The sequence below is a fragment of the Myotis myotis genome, unplaced genomic scaffold (genome assembly GCF_014108235.1).
Source record: "Myotis myotis isolate mMyoMyo1 unplaced genomic scaffold, mMyoMyo1.p scaffold_m19_p_13, whole genome shotgun sequence".
Taxonomy (NCBI): Eukaryota; Metazoa; Chordata; class Mammalia; order Chiroptera; family Vespertilionidae; genus Myotis; species Myotis myotis.
The window spans coordinates 55372254-55399843 of NW_023416317.1; the positions used below are offsets into that span (position 1 = coordinate 55372254).

At 59.8% G+C, this 27590-nt stretch overlaps 1 protein-coding gene across 7 annotated transcripts in view; it reads left to right on the forward strand.

Annotated features, from left to right (window-relative positions):
• The window catches only part of ITPR1 (inositol 1,4,5-trisphosphate receptor type 1), a 171257-nt gene that overhangs the window by 96662 nt on the left and 47005 nt on the right, over positions 1-27590 (forward strand). For 2 of the 7 annotated variants that reach the window (XM_036333366.1, XM_036333369.1), the window contains 13 exons: positions 70-195; positions 2658-2858; positions 3339-3590; positions 4363-4488; positions 5157-5285; positions 6479-6599; positions 7493-7677; positions 9839-9987; positions 11261-11372; positions 14352-14384; positions 21141-21176; positions 22184-22234; positions 26129-26261. In XM_036333366.1, coding sequence (XP_036189259.1) covers positions 70-195; positions 2658-2858; positions 3339-3590; positions 4363-4488; positions 5157-5285; positions 6479-6599; positions 7493-7677; positions 9839-9987; positions 11261-11372; positions 14352-14384; positions 21141-21176; positions 22184-22234; positions 26129-26261 — 1654 coding nt within the window. The remainder of the gene's footprint in view (positions 1-69; positions 196-2657; positions 2859-3338; positions 3591-4362; positions 4489-5156; positions 5286-6478; positions 6600-7492; positions 7678-9838; positions 9988-11260; positions 11373-14351; positions 14385-21140; positions 21177-22183; positions 22235-26128; positions 26262-27590) is intronic. The other 5 variants (XM_036333367.1, XM_036333370.1, XM_036333371.1 and 2 more) reach the window with 3 other exon arrangements.

Here is a 27590-nt window from a genome sequence, read left to right on the forward strand (position 1 = left end):
GCACAAGACCTCCCTCGTCCACTGCGCAGCCTGAGTTCAGCCTGTTTCCCCCCCCCCCCCCCCCTACAGGCCGAGGACACCAAGATGCAGGAGATCATGCGGCTGGCGCACGAGTTCCTGCAGAACTTCTGTGCAGGCAACCAGCAGAACCAGGCCCTGCTGCACAAGCACATAAACCTGTTCCTCAACCCGGGGGTGAGACGGCGGCTGCGGCGGGAGGCGGGCCGGGGGCGGCTGTGCTTCGTTGTGTGGCCGCTGAGACTCAGACCACCAATGCAACACTCATTTCCGGGGAACATTGTGATCTGCTCTCACGGGGACATAAATCTCTCCATCTTTGTGAGGAGAGGGAAGGGGAAGGAGGGGGGGGGGGGCGAGGTGAGATGTGTTCATATATATTTTTTAATGTATTTTTATTGATTTCAGACAGGAAGGGAGAGCGAGAGAAACATCAATGATGAGAGAGAATCAGTGATTGGCTGCCTCCTGCACACCCACTGCTGGGGACCAAGCCCACAACCCGGGCATGTGCCCTGATCAGGAATTGAACCATGACCTCCTGGCTCATAGGTCAACACTCAACCCCTGAGCCACACGGGCCAGGCCAGATATTTTAATAATATCCCTCATCTCACCTCACTTTGGCCACAGAGGTGCCGCCTCTCTCCAGCCCGCCCTCCCAAGGCAGCACAAGTTGTCTGCGTTCTTACAAATGCAGAATAACTCACCTGCAGCATAGCTACGTAACAGTTCAGCTGGTGAAATATGTTTTTAAAATGTATCAAATACGTATTTTTCCATTTTTAAAGAAAAATGGGTGCACTCTACACGTGGTTTTGCATTTTTCTCTTTCACTTAAGACACCATGGCTGTGTTTGCAAGTCAGAGTTACATGTTTTCCTCATTCCATTTGGTGGCTACACGGCACCCCATTGAATGGCTGTGAGCCATCCTAAAACCGTTCTCATGGTGACGGAGAGTTAGGCAGTGCCTAGCTGTTGGTTTTGCAAGCAGCATCACAAAGGACATCCCTGTATGTGCACACGCAGAGGCACACCTGTGCGCACACACATGCACACAGTCACTTATCAGCACCCTAGAGCTCTGCAGGGAAAGGATTCCTGGTTGAAGGGCAATACTCCCTCTTTGTCATGTTCAGAAAAAGAAAAGGCAAAAGGTAAGAAGTTGAGAGCCCCTAGACCTCTCCCCAAACAACACTCAGTAACTCAGTAGTAAGCCTGGGTAAAAAGAGAATAAAGCTGGAAGACAACATGCAAGCATCTTCATGACTGTGTGGATGTGCAGTTTCTTACGCAGTCTGCTGAAAGCTCTAATCGTAAAAGAAGTCATTGACAAATGGGCCTCTTCAAGAATGTCTGTTTAGTACGTGACACCACCAGGAGCATCTGAGGCAAGCCAGGAGCCAGAGGAGACACTGCAATGCGCACGTCCAGGAAAGAATTCATGTCCAGAATGTGTAACAAACTCAGAAAAGTCAATGAGGAAGAAAACAGACAACCCCCCTTTAAAATGAGCAAAACCCGTTAAAACGAGCCCCTCGTAGCAGAGACATCCACGCAGCCGGTGAATATGACCGGGCGCTCCCACGGGTGGGTCTTCAGAGAAATGCAAATGAAGAAAGATCGGACTGCAATGAGAAAGACGGGCAAGGCCGAGTGTTAAGAGGGATCTGGAACAGCCATAACACAGCACGTGAATTGCTGACATCTTCTGGAAGCTGTTTGGACGCGTCTCCTACAGCCACACATATTTAAACCCTGCACCCCAGCAATTCCGCTCGTGGGCCTAAACCCCACAGCAATGCACACATTGAATTTCCCGGAAGACACGTTCGAGAGTGTTCCGAGCAGCCCTGCTCATAACGTGTAGTGAGGACAGTGTCACGACTCATCATTAAAACCGGACACTTCCCCCCGTGCCCACCAGCAATGGAATAAATAACTACATTGTGACAGTGAATTGGCCATAGCAGTGACAGGAGACAGACCAGCATGGATGACAACATCACAAATGTAATCTGGAACAAAAGAAGCCAGAAGGACAAGAATGCATGAGGGTCAGGAACAGGCCAAACAGCCTGGCAGGCGTGGCTCAGTGGTTGAGCATTGACCTATGAACCAGGAGGTCACCAGGAGGTCACCAGGAGGTCCTGGTCAGGGCACACGCCCAGTTGCAGGCTCCATCCCCAGTGTGGGACGTGCAGGAGGCAATCGATCAATGATTCTCATCATTGATGTTTCTCTCTCTCTCCCCCTCTCCCTCTCCCACTCTGAAATCCATAAAAATATATTTTAAAAAAGAAAAAAGAACAGGCTAAATGAAGCTATGGTTGTAGAAGTCCAAATCGTGGTGAAATTGGGGGGGCAGGGCATCCCTTAGGGGCTATTCCCTTTCTGGTCGGGGCGCTGGTGTCCCTTGGTGACCCCTGCAGCCGAGCACGCCTGACTTTGGCTCTCAGCTTTAGCTCTCGGCGTGCTCCTGATGGCTGAAAGGTTTAGGAGGGAGGACGGCGGTGCAGGAGCGGGACTGGAGAGAGACCTTCGAGGGGCAGGCGGTCCCTGTGTGGGCGGACTCTGCTTGTGCCTGCGTGCACTCTGCCCGCCACTGACGCCCCCTCCCGCGCCCTCCCCTGCCAGATCCTGGAGGCGGTGACCATGCAGCACATCTTCATGAACAACTTCCAGCTCTGCAGCGAGATCAACGAGCGGGTGGTCCAGCACTTCGTGCACTGCATCGAGACGCACGGCCGCAACGTGCAGTACATCAAGTTCCTGCAGACCATCGTCAAGGCCGAAGGGAAGTTCATCAAGAAGTGCCAGGACATGGTCATGGCCGAGGTGACCGCCGCGCCCCTGCCTCTCCTGTGGTCCCTAGAACGTTAAGTTAGTTAATCTTGTACTTGGAACTGGACCCTCTCCTGGAGCCATGTGAAGGCACAAAAGTAATTGCTCATGTGCGTGTGCGCCCGTGTGTGTGCGCCCGTGTGTGTGTGCGTGCGTGCTCTCACATTGTGAACTTAAACTGCAGACATAGGCAAGAGTCCAATCTGATTTTTTAAAAGATTTTTTTAGAGAGAAAGGAAGAAAGGGAGAGAGAGAGACTTTGATGTGAGAATCATCGATCAGCCACCTCCTGCCCACCCCACATGGCGATGGAGCCCACAGCTTGGACATGGGCCCTGCCCGGGAATCGAACCGTGACCTCTTGGCTCATAGGGCGACGCTCACCCACGGAGCCACGCGGCCGGGCGAGAAGAGAGGTGTTTTTCATGCCGCCCGCCCCTGCGCCCGTGACGCGAACGCCCTGTGTCCCTGCAGCTGGTGAACTCCGGCGAGGACGTGCTCGTGTTCTACAACGACCGGGCCTCCTTCCAGACGCTGATCCAGATGATGCGGTCGGAGCGGGACCGCATGGACGAGAACAGCCCGCTCATGTACCACATCCACCTGGTGGAGCTGCTGGCCGTGTGCACCGAGGGCAAGAACGTCTACACCGAGATCAAGTGCAACTCCCTGCTGCCGCTGGACGACATCGTGCGCGTGGTGACCCACGAGGACTGCATCCCCGAGGTGAGCGGCCTCCACGCGGCGCCAGGGGCTGGCCCGGGGCCTCGCGGTCTCGGGGGCCGGCCGCTCATTCGCTGTGAGGCTTCCGTGGGCTGAAACGGCGTTTGCTCGAGTGCTGATTCGGGGCCAAAGGAACAAGGAACATGGGGGAGCTTGAGACGCGGAGACCCTGTGGTGCTTCCGCTCTGAGGGGCCAGTCACGCAGCCTGTGAGCCGAGAGGGTTGGATCCGAAGGAACGTCTCAGAAATGCATTGGGAGTGGGTTAAGGTTCGGTTCCTATGGACGTAAGCCTGACCCTGTATGTTTATCCTGTGAAAGGAACGGTTGTGTTACAAAAACAATGAGCAACAGATTATAAAATAGGAATAGCCCTGGCCGGTGTTGCTCAGTGGTTAGAGTGTCGGCCTGGAAGGATCTCAGGTTTGATTCCCAGCCCCAGGTGGGGTGTGAGTGGGAGGCAGCCAATCCATGTGTCCTTCTCCAATCAATGTCTCTCTCTCTCTTCCCGTCACCGCCCCCTTCCTTTCCCCCCTTCCAGTCTCTCTAAAAATCTATGATAAAATGTCCTCAGATGAGGATCCACAACATTATTCTCTTCCAAACTCTCTGTGTTTTTAAATTTCCTAAATGTGAATTTTTCAATATAAAAAAACCAAGGGAATAACATCTGGCGGGGAAATGGGATGTGTCCGGGTCATTCCCACTGTTAAGATGGGACAGCAATCAAGTCCCCGGGCGCCGAGTGGCCGTTCACAAAAGCCTGTGTCCATCCAGGTCAAGATCGCCTACATCAACTTCCTGAACCACTGCTACGTGGACACCGAGGTGGAGATGAAGGAGATCTACACCAGCAACCACATGTGGAAGCTGTTCGAGAATTTCCTCGTGGACATCTGCAGGGTGAGCTTCCTGGCGCCGGGGCGGCCGAGCTAATGTGCACGAGTGTGTGTGTCCGTGTGCGTGTGTGTGCGTGCGCACATGTGAGTGTGTGTGTGTGTGTGTCTGTCCGTCCCTGTCCCTGTCCAGGCAAGCCTGTTTAGATAAGGAAAACAGTCTCACGATGTCCACCCACTAATTCGTGGCACCAGGAGGCAGACGTGGCTGTTCTGTGTTCAGACGTCTCGTCTCCCCCTTTTACTCTTGGCCGGGACTAGGTTTTACTGGCCAGGCTGCAGGGACGGCCAGTCATTTCCGGTTCTGGTTCCACCCTGGGTGGGGTGATGTGAAGGGACCCCCGGGACGGAGTAGATCGGATTATAGGTTTCCTTGCCCTTGACAACACGTCTCTCCTCGGCCCTCCCTGACCTGGAGCGTTGATGTCACAGGCGTGTGTGCATTTCACCTCGGGTTCCTGGCCCTTGGATCCCGCAGGCTGGGAGCCAGACTGGAATCGAGGCCTCCCGTTCCTTTAAATCAGGGTCAGGGCTCGGAGTTTCCTACCACGGCCCTCCCTCAGGGAGAGACCCTGACCTGCAGGCCTGCCCTGCGTGTGAGGGGGGCAGGAGCGGCCAGGGCTGTGTGCAGGCCTGCGTGGGCGCGTGTGTCTAAGGCGTGCGGCCGTCCCACAGGCTTGCAACAACACGAGTGACCGGCGGCACGCGGACTCCATCCTGGAGAAGTACGTGACCGAGATCGTCATGAGCATCGTGACCACGTTCTTCAGCTCCCCCTTCTCCGACCAGAGCACCACGCTGCAGGTAGGGGGAGGGGCTGCAGGCGGGGGGAGGGGCTGGAGGTAGGGGGAGGGGCTGGAGGTAGGAGGGAGGGGCTGCAGGTGGGGGGAGGGGCTGCAGGTAGGGGGAGGGGCTGGAGGTGGGAGGGGCTGCAGGTGGGGGAAGGGACTGCAGGAGGAGGGACTGCAGGTACGGAGGGGGGCGGGAGGGGGGCGGGTGAGGGGGGGGCATTGATGGGCCTGAGCAGGGGATGCTGGGGGTGGCGCTGGGGGAGGAGCTGCGGGAGGTGCAGGGTGGCGTCTGCACCGCGGTGATGCCACCGCCTTTCCTTGGGAGAGCAGCTGTGTGGGAGCCTGTTTCCAGGCTTCAGGTCCGCGTGTGTCAGAAATGGTTGGGCAGCATCGAGTCGGTGCCCTGCCCTGAAACGCTCGGCCGGCGACACTGGAGTCCGGGTCCTCGCGGGCAGCCCTCCCACCCGGGCGGGCGGGCTGGGAACCAGGTGCACGGCCAGGTCCACACTGGAGTCCGGGTCCTCGCCGGCACCCCTCCCTCCCCGGCGGGCGGGCTGGGAACCAGGTGCACGGCCAGGTCCACACTGGAGTCCGGGTCCTCGCCGGCACCCCTCCCTCCCCGGCGGGCGGGCTGGGAACCAGGTGCACGGCCAGGTCCACACTGGAGTCCGGGTCCTCGCCGGCACCCCTCCCTCCCCGGCGGGCGGGCTGGGAACCAGGTGCACGGCCAGGTCCACACTGGAGTCCGGGTCCTCGCCGGCACCCCTCCCTCCCCGGCGGGCGGGCTGGGAACCAGGTGCACGGCCAGGTCCGCACGTCCCCCCGGCGGGCGGGGCTGGGGAACCAGGTGCACGGCCAGGTCCACACTGGAGTCCGGGTCCTCGCCGGCACCCCTCCCTCCCCGGCGGGCGGGCTGGGAACCAGGTGCACGGCCAGGTCCACACTGGAGTCCGGGTCCTCGCCGGCACCCCTCCCTCCCCGGCGGGCGGGCTGGGAACCAGGTGCACGGCCAGGTCCACACTGGAGTCCGGGTCCTCGCCGGCACCCCTCCCTCCCCGGCGGGCGGGCTGGGAACCAGGTGCACGGCCAGGTCCGCACTGGAGTCCGGGTCCTCGCCGGCACCCCTCCCTCCCCGGCGGGCGGGCTGGGAACCAGGTGCACGGCCAGGTCCGTTTCCACGACAAGCCCCACGCCTCTCCCCTCCAGACCCGCCAGCCGGTGTTCGTGCAGCTGCTGCAGGGCGTGTTCCGCGTCTACCACTGCAACTGGCTGGCGCCCGGCCAGAAGGCCGCGGTGGAGGGCTGCATCCGCGTGCTCTCCGACGTGGGTAAGCCGCGGCGGGCCCCACGTCTGACTGTGAGGGAAGCCCCCGCTGCCCGTCTTCTCGGCGGCTCCGCACGGAGCTCGGCCGGAGCGAGGCCCCTGTTCCTAATCCGCCGTCACCGTCCAGGCCGCAGCTCCCAGAGCCAGAAGCCGTCTCTCCCCGAGAAACACGGGCTTGGAGAATGAGCTTCCCTGTTCGGCGGTGCGGCTCTCGGCACATCCAGTGCCGTGCGCTTACCCAGGGCCTGGGAGGTCCCTCACAGGAACTCACTGGTGGCCACGTAGCCCGTGGAAACGAGATGCCCCAGGAGCGCTTTTCGGGAGCAGGGTGCCCTGTCCCTTTAGCCTCTCGGGGGTGAGCGGGAAAACAGTGCATCGGCCAAACGAGTGTCCTGTCTTGATAATTCTCACAATATTGGGGCTGAAACCCATTGCACTTGGACTTCCCGAACTGTGTGGCCTCAGCATTTTTTAAAAATGTCTTCATTGTTGAAAGTATTACAGACGTCCCGTTTACCCATTGACCCTTCTAGCCCGCCCCGCCCCCTGCCTCAGCCTTGACCACACTGTGTGCCCAGGGTTATGCATCTATGCGTTCAAGGCCTTCAGTTGATCTCTTCCCTCCCACCCCCCAGAGCATTTAACACCCTCAGAGCTGCCCCCCCAACTCACTCACGTTGGGAGCCTCCCCGCAGGGTGGCAGCCCGCTGAGCTCCCATTCACACTGGGTGTCCGCGAGCTGGCGCGTGTGCACACAGAGCTTCTGCGGCAGGGGGGGGTGGGGGGGTGGGGTGGGGGGGTGATGTGGCCACGGAGCCTCTGCAGGGGCGAGGGCGGTCCGTCCGTCTCGGGCGTCTCCCGCGAAGGCTGCAGGCTCACGCATCGCCTTCTCCGCAGCCAAGAGCCGGGCCATCGCCATCCCCGTGGACCTGGACAGCCAGGTGAACAACCTCTTCCTCAAGTCCCACAACATCGTGCAGAAGACGGCCCTGAACTGGCGGCTGTCCGCCCGCAACGCGGCGCGCCGGGACTCGGTGCTGGCCGCCTCCAGGGACTACCGCAACATCATCGAGAGGCTGCAGGTACTGCCGGCGGGGGCGGCCCGCACCCAGCCGTGCTTCTGGAGCCAGAGAAAGGCCCAGGCGGGCGGAGGGGCAGGCGGTGCCCTGAGCGCAGTCAGAGGCCCAGGGACAGACGGGCGACCAGGAGGGGAGCTGCCGGCGAGGGGAGAGATCCCCACAGTCGCGGTCTTTAAAGGCTACTTGTAGGTTTGCAGGTTTCTTTCCGAAGCCTGGGGACCATGCGCCTCTGAGGAGGGAATATTATGCGTGTTCTTAGAGAGTAAAATGAAACTCAGAAGGGCAGGTGCTGCTTGTTAGAAAGACGTGGCCAGGGGCTAACGGGTCCTCAGCGTCTACTGAGTTCTTGTCTGAGTCCCTGGCGTTAGGAGACTGCCCGGGACAGCGGAGGTGGCCGGGAAGGTAGGACAGTCACTCGCAGGCCCAACGCTTGTGTGATTAACCCCATGCAGACACCCCTCGCTTAACCCTGGCCCCCTCCCTGCCATCGCTTCTCCGTCTTTGTCTGTCGGTCTCCCCGATTGTCGAATGTCATACATTGGACGATACCGTGCGAATCGGCTGCCGTGTCGGGTCCAGACCTGGCAAAGAGGCCGGGTTTCACGGGCACGGTGTCGAAGCGCCATCCAGTCCCATCCGTGCTGTCGACGAGCGGAGGTTTGTGAGTTTGCACCAGCACCGATGGGATCGGAGGAGAGGAAGTCGGGTGCTTTCCAGGAGGAACCTCCCCAGGAAACCGATGAAACCCTCAGAGGATTTGCAACAGTGACCCTCTTTTTTTGACCGTGCGGGGAAAGTTGATAGGAATTAAGGAATGTTGCAATCCCATTGGGGAAATTCCTGCCCCCCACCCGCAAGAATTAGTTTGATTCATTCATGCATTCTAAATACTATGGAGTGATTATAAATGTTGTCAAACATAAGATAAAGTTACATCCACGTATTTTAGATTTAGTTTCTGGGCAAAAGACCCATCGATTTTTCATTGACCACGACCCATGAAATTTGGGCCCCAGTTGGGGCGAACGCAAGGTCAGTGGCATTTCCCATGTGAGTCTCCTTGGTTCTCTGGCTCCTCCTGTGTTACCCAGCATGCCGTGTTCTGCCCGGCCCGTCTGAGCCAGGACGGCTGTAGCGAGGGTCTCGTCACCCAGCCATCGGGCCGGCGGCAGCATCTTTGGGAGATAATTTCTCCTGTGTTTCCTGCCATTTGCCTTTAGACGGTGTTTGTTGTGTTGGTTTTGCTGCTCTTTCAACTTCTCTCTGTTTTCCTCTCCTGCAGCTGTGTGTGTTGCATTTGAAGACCATCATGCTATCAGGGTACATGTATTTAGCATGTTGATACCGCATGTTCATTCATTTGTGTTCTCATTTCTGTATGACTTTTTAGTCCATGAGTAATTCATGCTCATTGAAAGTAATTGGACAGGACTCCATGCCAATACAGAGAAGAAAATCAGCAGCTCCCGTAACCCCACCACCAAGGCCACTGTGATGTCTTTTTAAAAAAAATATTTATTATTATTTTTTTAATCCTCACCCGAGGGTATTTTTCCATTGAATTTTAGGGAGAGTGGAAGAGAGAGGGAGAGACAGAGAGAAACATCGATGTGAGAGAAACACATTGTTTGGTTGCCTCCTGCATGTGCCCCAACCAGGGCCTGGGCTGGGGAGGAGCCTGCAGCCGAGGTACGTGCCCTGGACCAGAATTGATCCCGGGACCCTTCGGTTCACAGGCCGACGCTCTACCCACTGAGCCACACCAGCCAGGGCCCATGATGTCTGAATAGTGGGTGGTGCGTACCCTTTAGAGCTGACGTTTATAAAAGTTGGATCGTAGAGTCCACACCCCCGTGTGACCCTTTGTCGCGCTCACATCGTAGACGTCGTCCCACGTGGTCGGTCGAACGTATTTCGCGTCCAGTTTTAACATCGGTGGGACGGTCCCGCGAGGAGCGTAGAGCCCGTCTGGAAAGGAGGCGGGTGGGAGTGGGCCTGTGTGTGCTTTGCCTCCTGCCCCGGGGCTGATGCGTCAGGTAACCGTAGGGCAGCGGCGAATGGCGTGTGTCGGTCCCTCTAACCCGGCGAGTCTCTGGGCGGTTGGAGGTGAGTCGTGTGCGCTCGCCCTCCCGCCCCGCCCGCTCACCGCGCTGCTCCCCCCCAGGACATCGTCTCAGCGCTGGAGGACCGGCTGCGGCCGCTGGTGCAGGCCGAGCTGTCGGTGCTGGTGGACGTGCTGCACCGGCCGGAGCTGCTCTTCCCGGAGAACACGGACGCCCGGAGGAAGTGCGAGAGCGGGGGCTTCATCTGCAAGTGAGCGGCCCTCCCCGGGGGTCGGGGGTCAGTCTCGGGGCCCGGGGACCAGACCCAGCAGTGGCTGCCGAGGAAGGAAATGCTGGCCTGGTTTTCGGCTTTGCTGAGCGCAAGGTCACGGTCCTGCCCCACCGTCCCAGTGTGTGGGTTCACTGTGGTTTGGGCAAGGATGTCTCCCTTTTTTCTTCTTCTTCTTTTTTTTTTTTTTTGTAATCCTCATTGGATTTTTTTCCAATTATTTTGATTTTTAGAGTGGAAAGGAGAGAGAGAGACAGAGAGAGAGAGAAACATCGATATGAGAGACACACTGATGGTTACCTCCCGCACGCCTGCAATTGAGCTACGTGCCCTTGACCGGAATCGAACCCAGGACCCTTCAGTCCGAGGGCCGACGTTCTATCCACTGAGCCAAAGCGGCCAGGGTGAGAATGCCTCCTTCTAACTGCAGGCCCCGTTCATTTGTCTTCCACTCAGCAAGGACTGACAGTGCCCCCTGTGGGCTGCGACATGGACCAAAAAAGGTCTCCCCCCTCCTGCCCTCAAAACTCTCCAGGCCTGTGGGGCCTCACAGCCTTCCTAAAACTTTGTCGTTTCTTTGTGCTGTGGAGCCATCAGCTAAGACAAAGAGCTGTCCCCGGCCAGACACCGAGGTCTGCCGTTTGCTGAACTTGACCGTGGGCTGGGCCCTGGAGTTTGCCTTTCTGAGTCTTCCCAAGGACAAGGGGACGTGTGCTGGCCCAGCCATTGTCGTCATGAGGTCTTGGGCTCTGCTGGCGTATTTTAGCCACGTGACTGGCAACCCCCAGTGGACAGATGGGGGGACCGCTCCTCTTTTCTCTGTGATAGGGGTCCTCAGAGTACGGCCCGCGGGCCACATGCAAATGCAAATATAGTATTTGTTCCCGTTTTGTTATTTTACTTCAAAATAAGATATGTGCAGTGTGCATAGGAATTTGTTCATAGTGTTTTTTTAAACTATAGTCCGGCCCTCCAACGGTCTGAGGGACAGTGAACGGGCCCCCTGTTTAAAAAGTTTGAGGACCCCTGCAGTCTGTGAGGTCAGTCTCTGGGGTGTGGCCGCTCCTGCCCAGAGGGTGTGTTTGCTGTCACCGGCCAGCAGGTGGCACCATTGAGACGCCGTCGCTGGCTGTTCGCAGGGAGCCCTTGGTCAGTGTTTGCTCATGAACCCAGGAGTCCCCGTAAGTGGCCGGGAACTGTGTTTTGTTACTGGAAGGTCCTTGCAGGGATGTAACGTGTGCCCTTCCCCCCCCAGGCTGATAAAACACACCAAACAGCTGCTGGAGGAGAACGAGGAGAAGCTGTGCATTAAGGTCCTGCAGACGCTGCGGGAGATGATGACCAAGGACCGCGGCTACGGCGAGAAGGTACCGCCTCGCGTCCCACCTTAGAGCCAGGCGTCGCTGGGAAGCCCAGCCGGAGGGTTAGAGAGCCGCCCCGTTCAGGCGCGGTGACGTGACCGAGAGGTTCGCTGTTTTTAAAGCCGCATCTCCGGCCCCTGGAGCAGCTGAAAGACGAGACTGACTCCTTTCAAAGCAGAAAAATTAGTTCTCGCCCAGAGGCCGCTGGTCACATAAGTTGTTGTTGAGAAATGGTGATGAGATTTCCCATCTCTTTACATTCCCAGTGCGGACTGCCAATGTGGTTTCTGCCTCAGGAGGCGAGGTGCTGGCTGCGGCTCTGCTCTGAGCCCGCTGTGCTCACCTGCCTCCTGCGGGATGCTGCACGGTCCTCCCGCGTTAACAAACTCCCCCCGTTCTGCCTGGAACCCAGGCAGGCAAACGTGTCACCGTTTCTACTGGAGGTGGTGACACGGGCAGGCCTGGGTATGACAGTGTGCACGGGAGCGAGGGTGTGCGGGGAGAGGGTGTGTGGGGAGAGGGTGTGTGGAGAACGTTCCCATCGCCCCTCCCCCCAGGCCTGGGCCTGCGTTGAGATGACAGCAGTTTTCATTCAAAGGTGATGACGTTCAGGAACTGTCCCCTGGTGACAGCCAGGTGGGGCGAGCAGCACAGGCTGCAGGCGTCTGGCTGTCTCACCTGGCAGTCAGTCCCGTCATTACCGCGGGATCCTTTGAAGAAGAAATAAAACTGAACAGCAGCGCCCCTTCCTCTGCCCCTTCCTCCACCGCCCCAGACCAGGAGGCCCTTCGCTGTCACCGCGCGTTTGAAGTGTGTCCCTCAGAAGAGGAGTGAGTGCTGACTAGGACATAAGCTTCTGAGCTCAGTGGGAGTTTGGGGAGAAGCCAGCCAGGAAAGCGTTAGTGAATGCGCAGAATAGGTGCAAAGAGCAGTGCCAGGCAGGAATGAGGAGGAGAGGCCTGGAGCGGGGGTGACAGCCGGGGTGCCGCAGGCAGGAAGGAGGAGAGGCTGCAGATACAGCGGCCAGGAGAGGGGGGGACAGCCGGGGTGCCGCAGGCAGGAAGGAGGAGAGGCTGCAGATACAGCGGCCAGGAGCCGGGGGACAGCCCGGGGTGCCCCAGGCAGGTAAAGAGGAACCACCTGTTCCACCAGGGCTTTATTTATTTTTCTTAAAGAGGCCTGTAAAAACTAAAGTATGATTCTAGTGGCACAGACTCCCTCTCCATCACACAGCAGAGGCCACCGAGGAGCCTAAATGAGCTGTGAATATACTTGCACGTTGGGGCATAAAACTGGATTTTAAAAATCTAGAATATCTGCTCCTTTTGTGACCAAGGTCCTTAGAGTAAGCGGGGGTCCCAGCTCCCGAGGCTGCTCCAGTTGGGGTTGCGCTTCCTTGTCCCCTGGAGGGAGAGGCGTGGGGAGCTGGGGAGCCGTGGCTGGCGGGTGAGTCCGCCAGGGTGCCTGGGGCCACTCCTCGCTGCCCCCTGGTGCCCCCTGGGAGCACGTGGGCACAAGGCCCTGAGGGGCTGTGGCCCTCCCTGTTACAGAGCTCCTCAAGGTGCCCGCCGGGGCCGTGAAGGGGATGGGGGGGAGCACCCATGAGAGTCGGGATCCCAGAGAGCTCCGGAGGCACCCGCTCAGGCCTCTGCCAGCAGGAGGAGGAGTCAGGCCACCAGGTAGAGAGAGGCTGGAGGCAGGTGACAGCTCTGTCCAGTCTCGTGCATCCCTCCCATGAAAGAGTGCAATGGAGGACCTTCTAGAAACCTGTGTGAGTCTCTAAAAACAGTCGATAAAAACATATTTAAAAACACGCACACACACAACTTCCCACAGCCACACGTCTCTGACGTAGACTCAGACGCGGTCCCTGACTCCTAGGGGATCCTCACCCCCCACCCCCACCCCTGCAGGGAAGGGGCGTGGCTTTCCTGTGTGCTGGCTCCTCCCCGGCGGCCGCAGGGCGTTCATTAAGCTGCTGTTAGGTTACTGGGCAGAGTTTTGGAAAGAAACTCCGAGGCCAAGAGTGAATGTAAAAGGATCTCTGGGGATTGATTTAAGCCCCAGGTTCCCTCTGAGCGGGGGTAGCGATTCCATTACTGCAGAGCCATGACCTCGGGTAACATTGGGGTTTGCCTTTCACGCAGACCGTCAGCCCCTGGCGGTCACCCGCTGCTTTTCTCTCTGAAGAAGCCAGTGTGTATATGTGAGCGTTTCAGGCGCCACGATTTCAGCAGCAGCTAAACTTGCTAAATGTTAGCGCAGCCTAATAATAACCCTCAGGTCCCCCCTCTGTCCTGCAACGGGCAGCGTGTGAGCAGCTCTTGGTCTTTCTCGGACTCGACGCCAATGGATGGTTACTAATATCGCTCGAGTTGGCACGCACCGTCTCCGGCCGAGTGTTTTCTTGAATTACGTGCAGCCCCGGGACTTAGGGGCGTCCAGTCCCCCCTTGAACAATGCAGGCTCGAGCTGCGAGGGCCCACGCACATGCCCATTTGCCTCCGCTCGAACCCGCCTTGTGCGAGGCTCAACCGTGTGAGTCTGTTGCTTGGTGAAGTGGAAGCCAATCCGGATTCACCCCAACTGGGTCTGGACCGCAGCCCCCCGCTCCAGGATGGCAAATGAGTGGGAAGAAAGCCTTCCCTCCTGAGCTGAGTGGGTCTGACCCCCGCCTTCACCCTGCCCTTTCCCGCCCTCTTCCCCAAGCCCGTGGGTCTCGGCGGGGACAGAGCCCTTGCCCTCAGCGATGGGCAGTGCCACGTCCACGCAGACCTGGAAAGGCGGGTTCCGGGCCCTCGGTCACGTGACCGAGGGTTGCTGCCTGCCCCGGGGGCAGCCTCCTGGGAGGCGCAGAGGCGTCCAGGGTGCCCTCTGACACGCTTCGCTCTGCAGCGCTCAGACCCGCTGGCCGCGGTCTCACGCCCCTGCTGGCTCTGCCTGTCCTAACGTTTCCTCCTCTTCTCTCCCTCTTCTCTTTTCCAGCTCATTTCCATTGATGAACTGGAGAACGCCGAGGTCTAATTTCCTTGTTTTTCCATGTCGTGCTGCTGTTCCCCGTGCCCTGTGGCCTGTCCCGTCTCTGTCGCCTCGTGTCTGCCTGTGTATGTGCGGTGGGAACGAGTCTCGGTGCTCTGTGTCCGCGGTGTTAGCCTTGCCGTGCGCGGGCGGGCCATTTGTCCCTGGGGGTCCTGTCTGAGTCTCGCTAGGGGTGCTCCCCACTGAGATGAGTCCGTCCCTGCCTGGGGTGTCCCCTGCACTTGGGGTGGCGCTGCCAGCAGCCTGTCCGGAGCTCGCAGAGCTTGTCTCCATGCCGAGCATCAGACGCGGAGGCCGGTGCCTGCGTGGGCACAGTTTGTGTTTCTGAAAACCAGTGCCCTCTTGGTCTCCATGTTGGAAAGGGCTGAGTTGCGCGGGGGTGGGGGGGGGGTGGGGTGTCACACTTAATTTTGCCAGAGAGCGAACCCCAGGTGCCCCTGGGCCTCCCCGGCTGCACCACGGGCCTGCGGTGGGTCAGGGGTGCCGGCGCCCGCGGCCTGGGGTCCAGGAAGGCGCTGCCCTGTGACCAGGAGGTTGTTGGGTTGCCTGGTGCCTGGCGGGTTCGCCCTGGAGCCCCGCGATGAGCAGCCCTTCTGTCTGGGAGTTGGGGGCCGCTGGCGCATTTTCTGTTTTGTGAATGCCTGTCGGTTTCTCGCCATGCGCTAGGACGAGCTTTGTAGGTGGTGGTAGAAAGGGTCCATTGGGGATTCACGGATATCGTGGGGGGAGTTTATTGTGCTGGAACCGAGCACACGGGAAGAACGTTTTGACTTTCAAAAAGTCACTTTTTGGTCCGCTCCCTCCGATGTTCCCGCCGCCCCCTGGTGGGCCGGAAGGCCTCCTCCCGGGGGTGGGATGTGTGGCTCGCTCTGCAGTCCACCGGCCGCGTTTCAGAAACGCGCAGGGCTGCTTCGAGACCCGACCGCCTGAGGGGAGTTTGCATCGCAGATGTGAGCACCAAACGCGACCTGAGGCTTCTGACCTCAGGACTGGAGCTCAGAGAGGCTCAGCGCTGGTCTCAGGTCACAGCTAAATGGCGCTAAACCAGGACCAGTACTCAGGCTTCCAGACACAGACTTTCCCTTCGGTGAGCCCCCGGGGAGGGGCCCCACCCTCCGGACGCGCAGGAGCCGAGAAACGCAGAAGGCCGGGCAGCGCGCGGCTTCAGGAACCACGGTAACAGCTTGCTTTCTGCCGCTTCCTGTGTCGCCCTCCTTCCCGGGTCCTGCACCAGAAATCCTCCCACATCCAATGCTGCCTCTGCATGCGGCCCCCAGTGCACCCTCGCCTCCAGCTCTCGTCGGAAATGCCTCGCTGATGTGGATTTTCCCTCTGAAGATGGAGGGGGAGGCTCTATTCGCTTCAGTACACGTTGCCGGGAAAGGCCGGCCGCCCTGGTCGGAGCCGGGGGAGTTGTTAATCTGCTGCTTTGCACGGAGTGAGCTGCGATGTGTTTGCTGCTCAGGATCTAAAGCGGGGCCTGGGGTGCCGCCCCCTTGGGGAGCGCCCGCCCCTGGGAGCAGGTGTGTTTATAATTGTCGCCAGGAAACAGAGCCCTGTCTGTTTATGAAGGACGACTCCTGGCAGCGCCTTGGGTTCTTTGAAAAATTCCCCGAGGAAGCAACTGCGGAGCCCTCTCCCTTGTTGCCCCTGGCAACCCTCCCAGCCCGGACACTGTCCCCAGGCCCGGCCGCCTTTGTCCCAAGGGCTGTTCTGGAAACTCCCGCTCCTGCGGTGTGCTGGGGAGGCCGCCACCGCCTGGGGCTCAGCACAAGCTCAGTGCGGTTCCCGCTGGTGGTGGGGGGGGGGGGCAGGCCTCCGCAGAAACTGCCCACCAGCCCCTGACCTAGGGCGGCACCTCGTGACCTGTGACCCCTGTGGGGAAGGCCACGGCCCTGGGTGCAAAGCCGGGGCGCCTGGGGGAGAGGTGCGCGGGCGAGTGGAGGGTCCCTGCGCGGAAGGGCCTGGTGTGGGGCCTGCCAGCTCTTCCAGGACAAACCTCCCTGGGAACCAGGAGAGGAGGTCCCCTTCCTTTCTGTCTTCAGCAAAAAAAGAGGGGGGTCTCCATCCTCACCTCCTGGTTTTGCCATCTCCTTGGGGAGCTTGGGAGGGTGCAGGGGAGGGCGGGGGCGGAAACCGCGGGCATTGATGTCCTGCTCACGGGCGGACAGCTTGCTGCATCGTGCCAACGTATCCACACGAATCAAGACTCAGAGCATTTTCATCAGCCCAGAGAGGCCCGCCTTCCCGCTCGGGGCTGTGCCGGGCAGCGGTGGTGCTGAAGACGTCCTGGACGCGACCGATACTCGAAGTCTGTTCCACTCCGGACGCGGCGCGGGGGGCCTGGAGGGAGGGGCGCCCTAACCCAGTGTCGGCTCTGGGGCTCCTGGTTTCCTGGGGAGACGGCCAGTGGTGCAGATCAGTGTTGGATGCGAGCCCCCCGCCCTGAGGAGCAGCGTGGGAGGGAGAAGGGGGGTACCCAGAGCATGTCGTCGGGGACTTGGAGCAGGGAGCTCCGGAGGTGGCGCGGGCCACTCTAAACTGCAGCGCTGCTCTGACTGAAGGACGGCCTCGGGGAGGCGCACCAACCCCGAGCACAAGCCGCCGCGGCCCACGCGTGTGTCTGGGAGAAGGACGTGTCCCGGCTTGTGCGGTGGCCCTGGACCGGCTGCCCTTGCGTGCATTTGAGGGGAGGTCCCGCTTCATCGCCGTCCTGGGACCGAGAACTCGCCCGGGCCCCTGGAGCCGGCCAGCGCCTCCGCCTTCCTGCCCCACCACAGAGAAGCTGGCTGCAGCCCCGCGCGGAGGGCTGGGTCCCGCGTGGAGGGTGGCAGCTCATCCTGTGCCCCAGCTTCTCCCGGGAGCCCCTGGGCGCTGTAACGTTCCGGTGGAGAGAGGCACGGCGTTCCTCGGGGCGCCGGCAGGGGGCGCGCTCGTGCCGCCGAGGCCCGCGGCGCTGTCCTACTTTCCCAGGCTGCGCAGGGCTGGCTGGGCACCTGCCAGCATCCAGGCGGCAGTTACATAAGCGCGTCTTTTTCCTGGAATTTAGGCTCAGGCTGATGTGTGACCTTCAGCGCGATGGCCAATAGACGCAGCGGGCTGTTTACTGCTAGGCTCTGGCGGCAGGGGCGAGGGCAGGGCCTGGGAGTCTCTCTCTCTCTGTCTCTCTCTCTCACTCTCGCGCTAGATTATTCCATAATGATGGAGGTTGTGTAACTGAGTCAAGTGAGAACACGTGGGGTTTTATTTAAGTGAATCTGCGTTCTCGTGGACTTGCTCTGGGCAGTGTAGGGGAAGCGACGTCACTTGCCTGCTGAGTTTGTTTCTAAAACAAATGTCCGTGTAAAGGGACTGAGCCAGCGGGTGGGGGGTGAGCGCGGTTCTGCGGACAAGCGAGGTCACTGCGTTTCAGCTCCGTTTTTCTCGCAGGGCTCTGTGCTGTCGGCAGGGCGTGGGCCTTCCGAGCCCAGCCCCGGGTTTCCAGCCCCTTTGGGCTCGTCTGCTCCCCGCTCTGCGTGCTGAATGGGGAGCAGGGGCTGGAGATGGACCAGGGTTAGAGATGAGAAGTCCCCTTTGACGTGCCGAAGACTGGGCCGTAAGGCAGACGGCACTGCCCTTCTGGGGGGAGGGTCCGTGGTGGGAGAGCTTATTTTGAGGGAACGTTCCAGGAGCCCAGAGGTGGTAGAGGAATGCGTGTTGAAAACAAAGGGTGTTTAGTGTCTGTGCTGGCCAGTGGCACACATGGATGGAGGGACAGACGGATGGGTTGAAGGGTAGATGGACAGGTGGGTGAAGGGAGGGAGGAGCAGTAGGTGGGTGGATAGGTTGATATTGGGTGGATGGATGGATGATAGATGGATAGGTGGGTGGATGGAAGGATAGAAGGATGGGTGGATGGATGTTTGGAAGGAAGGATGGAGGAATGGATGAATAGATAGATGGATAGATAGATGATAGATGGATTGGTAAACGGGTGGATGGACATGTGTTTGCCCATTGGTCAATCAGTCTGTCCATCTATGGATGGGTGGGTGGATGCAGGGATGGGTGGTGGGTGGATAGCTATGAGTGGTTGCTGTTACCATACACCAGAAATGGTAACACCAGGGAATCCGTGGCCTCCATATCTAAGAGTGAGACAAAGTATACTCTCCTTCATTTACAGCAGAAACTCATCTCTCCGTAAAACGCTGAGCACATCATGTGTTGAAAGTGAGCGCTTTGGTGACTTACATGCTGCTCAGGGACCATAGCCCTGATGCCCAGCGGCCTCCCCGGAAAGGACACGGGGTTCTGTGACTTGAGGCTCATTCTGAGTTTCTGTTTCAAAGCCAGCCGTGTGAAATCTGGGTTTCCTATTGCATTGAGTTTTCTATTGTCTAAAAGCATCGGGAAGACTTGAGATCAAAGACAAGCTGTGAAGTGGCCATAGAGGGCAATCGTTGGTTTCCAAGTTCAAAGCCAGGCAACATCCGATCGATCGTTGCCAGCCACCTTATGGAGGGCTCAGCACCCGGGGGTGGGCCTGAGGTGGGAGGAGGCGACGCGCTCCCCCTCAGTGTGTGGTCACGGAGAAGGACCTTGCATGTGAAAAAAAATTAACTTTGATAATAAAAGTGTGCTGAGAAAGTCACTCCATCCATTTACTAAACATCCTCTCTTGCTTTGGGGATTACGTGCTGTGTTTATGTAGCTGTTGTCTGATGTGACGTAGCTAATTGAGATGATTATATTTTTCGAAATTGCGACTTGCTGCCATAAAGTGACATTCCCCTCAAGGAAACAGGGCAGAAGTCCTCGTCGGAGGCAGCATTGGGAAAGGCTGTTGGTGGTGGTGGTGGTGGTTGCGTGTGGGGTTTTTTTTGCCAAATTATATGCCAGGTGTGCTTGCCTTTCCCCTGCCTGCAAGCGTTGTGTGTCTGAGTGGGTCACAGTGAGAGAACTTGCCTGTTAGGAGTTATGAAATGAAGTTTACTGACAATACAGCAGGCATTATGCAATGTTTTAGCAGGAAGGAGCCTGATGAATATCTCCTTGAGCCAGGCCAGGGGGCAGGAGCCCAGAGCGTGGGGCGGCTCGAGGTGGCATGGAGAGCCCAGGGCCACAGGAGGGCCGGTCACGTGACCCCCTGGTGTCCAGGGCCCCTGGTGTCTCCCTTCTGCCCCGTGAGTGGACAGCGTGAAGCAGTCCTCCCGCTTAGAGAGTGACCCTGAAGCTGCACACCGCCATCCTTGTCTCCGAATCCTCCGTGAGACGTTCAAGGAAGAAAGATAATTCAGCCCCGGCCGGTGCTGCTCAGTGGGTAGAACGTCCGCCTGCGGACTGAAGGGTCTCAGGTTCGATTCCCATCAAGGGCACATGCCAGGGTCGTGGACTGGATCCCCAGTGTGGGGCGAGCAAGAGGCAGCCAGTCAATGATTCTCTCTCATCATGGATGTTTCTATCTCCCTCTTCCTTTCCCTTCCTCTCTGAAATCAATAAAAACATTTTTTCGCACCTTGGGGTCGACCACCAAATGGGTGGTTGAGCTGCACTGACAGCCCCGAGTCTCACAGCTGGTGCCCAGCTTCTAACCCCTGCCCCGGCCCCAGAGGTGCCCTGTCGCTGGAGCACCTCGAAGGAGACCAAGGTCCCTCCCTCACAGCCTGAGCCGTGGCCTCTTTGCAGGGCCCCACCTGCCTGGTTCAAGAGCCCTGATGGGGCCCAGCATCCCATGGGGCCTCAGCTCCTGGCCCAGCCGCCGGCTCTGCCTCCACAGGGGCGTGGCCTTTCCTCCAGCCCCGCCTCCTTTTGGCCCCGCCCACCTCCTCCAGGACCCAGGTTTCCCTGGGGCACCCTCTCCTCTCGCACTCTCTCTCCCTCCCTCCCTCTCTCTCTCAGTTTAGAAAGACTGAAATGGAGGGGGTGTCAGCATGGTCTGCAGGAGTGGGGCCAGGACCCGAGTTCAGGGGGTTCTGAGGGGGCGCTGGGGGTAGCCCTGCCCACAGCAGCCTTTCTCCCCAGAGATGTCGCAGGGGAGCCGGTCCTCAGCCTCCGAGACAGGCACAGGGGTGCGGACAGGACATGGGCATGCCTGCACCCAGGGGAGGCCCCGTCAGGGAGTGGGGGTGACCGCGCCAGGCCCTGGGGGGGCTGCCCGAGCTCCTTCTGTCAGCACCACCCGCCTCCTGCCCAAGCCTCTGTGGTGTGCACTCTGTCTTCCTCTCTGTGGATGAACCTTTTCTAAAATAAATATATAATGTTTTAATTAACTTAAGAGAGAAAGGGAGAGAGCGATAGAAACATCAATAATGATGGCGAGAATCAGGGATCAGCTGCGTCCTGCACGCCCCTGACTGGGGATCGAGCCCACAACCCGGGCCTGTGCCCCGACCTGGAATGGAACTGTGACCTGTTCCTAGGTCGACGCTCCGCCCTGAGCCACTAAAGACGTTTCCTTCTGGTGGTGGGACTCTGCTTTGTTTCCCTGTTTTACACGCTTCCCGTCTCAGGGTCTCAGGCCGGGACGCCCAGGGCAGCAGGATCAGGGCCCTGTAACACGGAGAGGGTCTCCCCTCAACGGCGCCCCCTGGTGGGCACAGGCCCCTCGCTGTGACCTTGCCGCTGTGCGTGCCCTTCAGTGTCCGTCTCGGTGTCTCTGTGACCCCGTGTCTCTGTGGCCCCGTGTCTCTGTGGCCCCGTGTCTCTGTGGCCCGGCGCGCGCCCTCACTAACCTGCTCTCTCCTCCCTGACCAGCTGCCGCAGGCCCCGGACCCCGAGAGCTCCACAGAGGTGTGTGCGCCCCTCCCCGCCCTGTGTCTGCGGGCTGGCAGCACGGGGGCTCCTCTGTTGTCCTGAGTGTCTGTGTTGTCATGGAGACGTGTGTGTCTGTCCGGACAGGAGCGGGAGTGTGGGGGGGACAGTCTATGGCCTGGCCGGGAACTGGGGTGGCTCTCGGGGTAGGAAAAGGTCCCAGGGGCTGGGGCTACACCCGAGGCCGCTGCAGGGACGGGGGAGGCCCGAAGGCCCGCACCCAGCACTGCAGGCTTCACTGCTCCCTTGGGACCTGGGACGCAGCCCTGTCCGGCCATGAAACAGGCTCTGGGTCCCGGGCAGGGAGGATGCGCACCCCGAGTCTGGGCCTGAAGGGGCTGCGCGTAGAGCCAGGTCTCGGGTGCTCTCGGCCCTGGCGCCGACCACACTCGCTAAGGGAGGGGCTGGACTCAGGGCGCCCAGAGCCACAGAGGAGCTTGGGGGGCATGTGGTCCAGGCTCCCAATCTGCTGCCAGGAAACCTCCCGAAACCCCAAGTGAGAGCGGGAGCGGGGGGGCCACATGCCGCTTCCTAACCAGCAGCGTCTCGTAGTCTCATCGGCTCTTGCTCGCCGTCGATGAAAATGCGGGCGCTGGTGGGCCGGGGAGAGCCACGCTCCATGTCCGTGTCTGCTGGCGTGTCCCGTGGATGTTCTCACGCATGCGCCATGCGCGGGTGCATGTCTGAGCCGCGGGACCTGCCGGTTGCGTTTGCGTCATGCACAGATACATAATGTAGAACTTCATTTCATCAGCTTTGCAAAAGAAAGTGTTGGCCAAACATCCGTGTGTCGCTCGTTTTCCACGTGGCAGGGTGGGTGCCGGGCGAGGCGCTGTCCCGCCTGCCGGGCGCTCATGCCCATCGGGGGAGAGTGTCCTCTGTGTGCCTCTGGGCTCTGTGAGCGCCCGGGTGCCCGGGGCTGGGGGCCGATGCCCAAGACCCCGCGGCTCCCGCCTGCACTTAAGACGGGATTTCTGCGTGTTTAGCAGGAGGCCGAGCCGAGTCCGCCCCTGAGGCAACTGGAGGACCATAAACGGGTACGTAGGGGTGCTGGGGGTCGGGGCTCCCTCAGCCACACGGCGACGTAGAGGCCGCGTTTCCGGTGGGCGTTGTTGAGGCAGGACTCGGTCAGGCCCCATCACAGCCACTTCCATGTGAGGCTCCCCCGCACCCACCCGGGCCCCCGGCAGGGACCCTGTCAGCTGTCCAGGTCCGCTCTCCTTTCTGCGGCGGCTTCTACGTGGCTGCAGTCTGTGCATCCCTTTCCCTGTGAGTAACTGATGGTCCTTATGGAGAGTTTATCATTAAGACAGAAGTGTTCCCTGTGGCCCCGCCCAGCTGCAGAGGGCCGAGAGGGGCTGTGTCCTCCCTGCCCGGGTGCGGGGGCCCAGCAGGCACTCCCACCATCTCGGGGTGATTCCTGCACGGCTTTCGGGCCCTGCTTTTGTGCACATCATCCTCCAGCGGAGCATTTTCTCTGAGAGTCTTAGGAAGTCGGCAGCTGCCTGAAGTTCCACAAACTCTCACGTGGCTTGTCATTGTTTCCCTGTGACGGGAACGACGAGTGAGTGTTACCTCCAGGTGGGCGAGGCTCCTGGAGAGGGGTTGCCGGGCCAAGGGGGGGGTGCTCCCTGCAGGCGCTGACTGGGATCTGGGCCAGCCGTTCCCCTGCCCGGGCCTCAGTTTCCGCTTCTGTGGAATGGGCGTGATCAGTCTCCATCCCTTTGGGCAGTCTGTGGACTGTGCCCACCACACGCTCAGCAGGGCCGTGATGAGGGACGTTCACTGGTGTTCGCTGGTGTCGCCTTGCAAGCGGAGATGCCTCGGTGGTTTTGTGGACAACAGGCGTAGGAAGAGGAGCTGATTCTCAACCGCGTGCTGGCGCAGGTGGGAAAGGCCCACCGCTCATGCGAGACCCGGGTCTTGCCTGAAGCACAGGGTTTTCAGTGGCTGGCGCCTGAGAAGCCGAAGGTCACCGCCACCCCCTCCCCACCCCCCCACCCCCACCTGGAACGTCAGTTCTCCACCCGGCTCCTTAGCCACAGGTTTCAGTGACAGACGCGGAGCTGGTCTGAGCCTGGCTGCGGGGGCAGCTTGGCTTCCCGGCCCACGTCACTGTTTTCACAGGACACTCTCAGGGTGAAGGGCATGCCCCCCTTCTCTCCGTCTTATGCAATGTGTGCGGAGCTTCTTACCGGAGTTTGCACACGGCAGGTGTGAACTGCTGGGGAGACTAGCATTCTTTCCTCTTCCTTCACCATCAGTCACCGGGTCGGGTCACGTGGCGAACCTCACAGCTGAAGAGGGGACGTCAGCGGGTGGCCATTGTTCTGCCTCCTCCGCCAGGGTCCTGGGCGGGCGCCCGGGACGGCTTCGTGCTGGGGAGTCGGCGTGTCCTGGGGACAGGCAGCTTTGCTCAGCAGACCTCCTTTGTCCCCGTGGGTCCCCACCGGCTTCTCCTCGAACCCACGTTTCCACACTAGGACTCGCACGGCCTCCGGTCATGCCACCCCCTTCCTTCCTCTGTCCCCTTCTACCTCAAAGCCTCCATCCTTTTCCTTTCAGAAAAGGGACGCATCTCACTTGGCTTTTCAAAAACAAATCCCACGTGTCCTCCGGTTTCCGTGCAGCTTGTTTGTTCATTTGTTTATTTATGGAGAGAAGGGGAGAAAATTCGATCCCAAGGCCTCCCATGAAGAGGAGGGAAATAAACATTTGGGGGGTGGGCTGTGCCTAGGTGGGCTTTTTCCCATGATGAGCACGTGTCACATTATCTTATGGGGAAAAGCGTCCGGGTTCGTGCCCCAGTTGCTATGGTAACTGCGAGGGTTTCTCTGCGGAAGGAAGGGCAGCGTGGCGAGGGGAGGCCCCTGTGACCGCAGGTCCCTGCGTGACTTGGGTCTGGCCCTCGGGCTGCCGCTCCTGGAGCGCGAGCTCCCAGGCCCCGGGCGCGCGTTCTCTTTCTGCCTCCGCTTCCTTCAGGCCACACTGACCTCGGTCTCACCAGTGACCACGGCACCACCCGGAGCAGAAAGTCTGACCTGTGCCGCGGGCCTCCGGGGAGTGGGTGGGGCGGCCCTGCCTGCGACCCCGGTTCCAGCCCAGCCATCACCTCTCGACGGGGCCCCGGGGGTCCAGTTAGAGGCTGGGCTGCTTTGCCGCCCTCCCTCCTCGAGTGGGAGCTCCGGGTCTGTGTCCGGTAGGGGCGCCCCCAGGTCGCCAGGGTCATCGTGGCGGCAGCCTCTGCCCTCCCTGTGTCCGGCTCCGTGGCCTCGGCCATCCCAGCGCCATCCTCTTGAGTCAGCCCGCTCAGTGGCGGAGTGGCTGCAGGTTCACACGGGCCCCGGAGGCCTGGACACCAGCCGACTGAATCTTTACACCACACGTGGCTTTCGAAGCCACTGAGACACGTTGCACCAACGGCAGTTCCTTTAGGCGGGGCCTGGGAACGGCGCGGAGGCCTCCCTGGGGAGCGCTCTCGGAACTTTGAATTTGCCGTTGGTTGGGTAGGAAATGAGTTTCGTCAGCGCATGAAAGCGGCTACAGTGAGAGGCATCTGTGGGTGGAAGGGAGAGAGGAAAATCGGGCTTGTTTTTATTCCCTGAACTTTCATTTAAAAAGCAATTGTGCCCCCTTCCCGCTTCCGCCCTCTTTCTCTCCTGGGCACCCCTCCCGTTGTCCCAGAGTCTTTGACCAGCATCTTGCAGGGACAAAGGAGAAGCCCCCTGGGACCTTTCCCAGGGCCCCTGGCCTGCCCACCTCCCTCAGGGGAACCCCTCTCCTGTCAGCTCCTCCTACCCTCACTCCGCCCCCATCTCATTTTGCAAACACCTCCAGACCTATTCTGGGAGCTTGTTCGCAAATCCTTTAAGTTCTGCTGAGTCAGGTTACAGCTGCAGGTCTTGGTGGAGCTGGGAGCGACCTGCTATGTGTCAGCACCTCCCTCCCTCTGCTGGACTCCCCACCTGCCCGCTGAGGTCCCCGGGGACGCCCCACCCCTCACTCTGTCCTTGGAAGGAGTCTCTCGGCAATCCATCCGTGCAGCCTTTGGCCTTTAGAAACTTCCAGACTGGGAGGCGGTCTGGTGTCGCTAAGCGAGATGGCGCTGGTCGCAGCGCCCGGGAGTAGAGGACACGCCCGAGTTTCATGTTTTTCGGGGGGCGTTGGGGAACGGTTACGACAGCCCTCTCCCAGCGTCCTTTGCTGTTGACATTAATGATTTTTTATTATGGGAACGTCCCGGTGTATGTGAGAGACAGAGGAGTGATAGACCTTCTTTCGGGTCAGCTTCGACAGCTCGGCGCGTGCCCACTCTGGTCACACCCCTCCCCGTTCGCGCCCCCCCCCCCCCCCGCCTTGATGTCATCTCTTCCGTGATGCTTCTTTTTGACGGACGTCTGGTGTCAGCCACTCATTTATTTCCTGTTGCATAGCTTTCCGTCACCGCTTGGCCCAGGGACGGTTTCTGTGAGAAAGGCTCGCGTTCAGCCTGTTATTCCATCAGACTCTGACTCGATGCCGTCCTGTTTCCCTGGGGTCTTGGGAGGGAGCCCTGGGCCCAGGGTTAGATCCTCTGTGGACGGTGACCTGCAATATTTCCATTGTGTCTGATTGGCTGACCCCCAGGGGACTTTTGGGTTAATGTTTGTTAGCACTCACTGCCCTTCAAGATGCATGTTCTGTTTATTACGGGGGGGGGGGACCCTCAGCGAGTGAATATTCTAGATTGCTCCTTTCTTTATGCTCTGGTTTCCCGAGAAACGACGGAAGGAGCTAGGCGCGGAGTTGCCCAGTGCTGTCATTAATCATTTATCTGCTCGCCTCGCGAAACCGTGCCAGTCTCACCCCAGCCCCCCTGCGCGTTTTGCCGGTGAGTCGCTCGGTTACGCATTAAATCCAGAAGCTGATTTCGTTATCCTGTTTGAATTCAGGGTGAGGCGCTCAGGCAAATTTTGGTCAACCGTTACTATGGCAACGTCAGACCTTCGGGAAGAAGAGAGAGCCTCACCAGCTTCGGCAACGGCCCGCTGTCGCCCGGAGGACCCAGCAAGCCCGGGGGCGGAGGTAGGCTGTGGCGTGCTGGCGGCCGCGCGTGCGAGCGGCCTGGGGCACCGCGGGCCGCCTGGCGGGGACACGCTGACCGGCGACTTCGGGGTGCGAGTGGATCTCTGAGCAGCTTGTCATTGTCTTTGACCTGCCATCAAATGGGTGTCTCAGGACATTGACCTGCTCTCCCACGAGGGGGCGCCCTCGGTGACGTTTGAATGACGGGGAACTTGATTTTATGGCATGTTTTCTTGTGGTCATGAGGACGCATGTTTTCCCCTAAAATGACGGTGCCGTTTGCCGTGAGGACGGCGAAGCCCCCACATCTTGCCCGGCGACTTAGCGCCAAGGGCTCCCGGGCATTTTGCATCCCATACCTGGTGTTCTCCTCCAGGTTGCCAGCACGGGGCAGGTACGGTCACGTCCCGCTGGGCAGAGGGAATGGTTGTGGTCGGTGACGGGTCTGTGGCTTGAACCCGGTGTATCTAATTCGAATGCCCGTGCCCTCTGCCTTCCCGAGCCTTTACGGGAGTGGACCCCCAAAACCCGTGTGCAGAAACCAGCACAGATCCTTCAGTGCTCCCCAGCGCTGGCGGCTCAGCTCCAGGCAAAGGAATGTTTCATAAACCCTGAGCTCAGCTATGGGTGTTGGTCTGGCTTTGGGGGGCCAGGAGCTCGGGGCTCGGAGCACAGATGTGGGCAGCCCAAGTCCCTGTCAAGTAGCGATTCCTGGGGGGGCCTCTCTCTGAGGGACCCAGACATTTTCCCAGCAGCTTCTGGGAGGGACCTGGGTTCCCCCCAGATGAAGCCCCGTGGCGGGTCTGCTCAGTTCACGGCCCAGCGCTCGGTGGAGCCGGCCCGTCCTCCCCACACGGGTCCTGAACTTTTCACCCGGAAGTTCCCAGCCGTCCTCAAGCACAGTTTCCCCCCACAGCATCTCAAAACAGTTTCTCGTTACCCTCCATGGGAAGGCCTTTCCACAATAGGGGGGGCCCTGGGGAGGCCCCGGGGGAGGCGGGGCGTCAGGGACAGAGTCTGCCTCCTAGAAGTGCAGGGCGGAGACGAGCAGCTGCCTGCACAAGAGACGAGGGTCTCGGCGGCCAGAGCAGGAGGAGGTGGCATCTGAATCAAGTTCTCTGTTTTTCTGAAATTGATGGGCCGTTTTACCACGGACAGCGTCTCCGTTTTTGCCACTGACAGTGCAAGGAAAGTTCTCAAACGGACACTTTCCAAACGCAGGCCCTGCTCCCTGAAGGCGTGAGCCTCTGAAGGTCCCCGAGGACGGGAGCTTCGTTGGTTTTGCTCCCGCCCCGCCCCCAGCTCCTGGCTCCACACCAAGCACTCAGT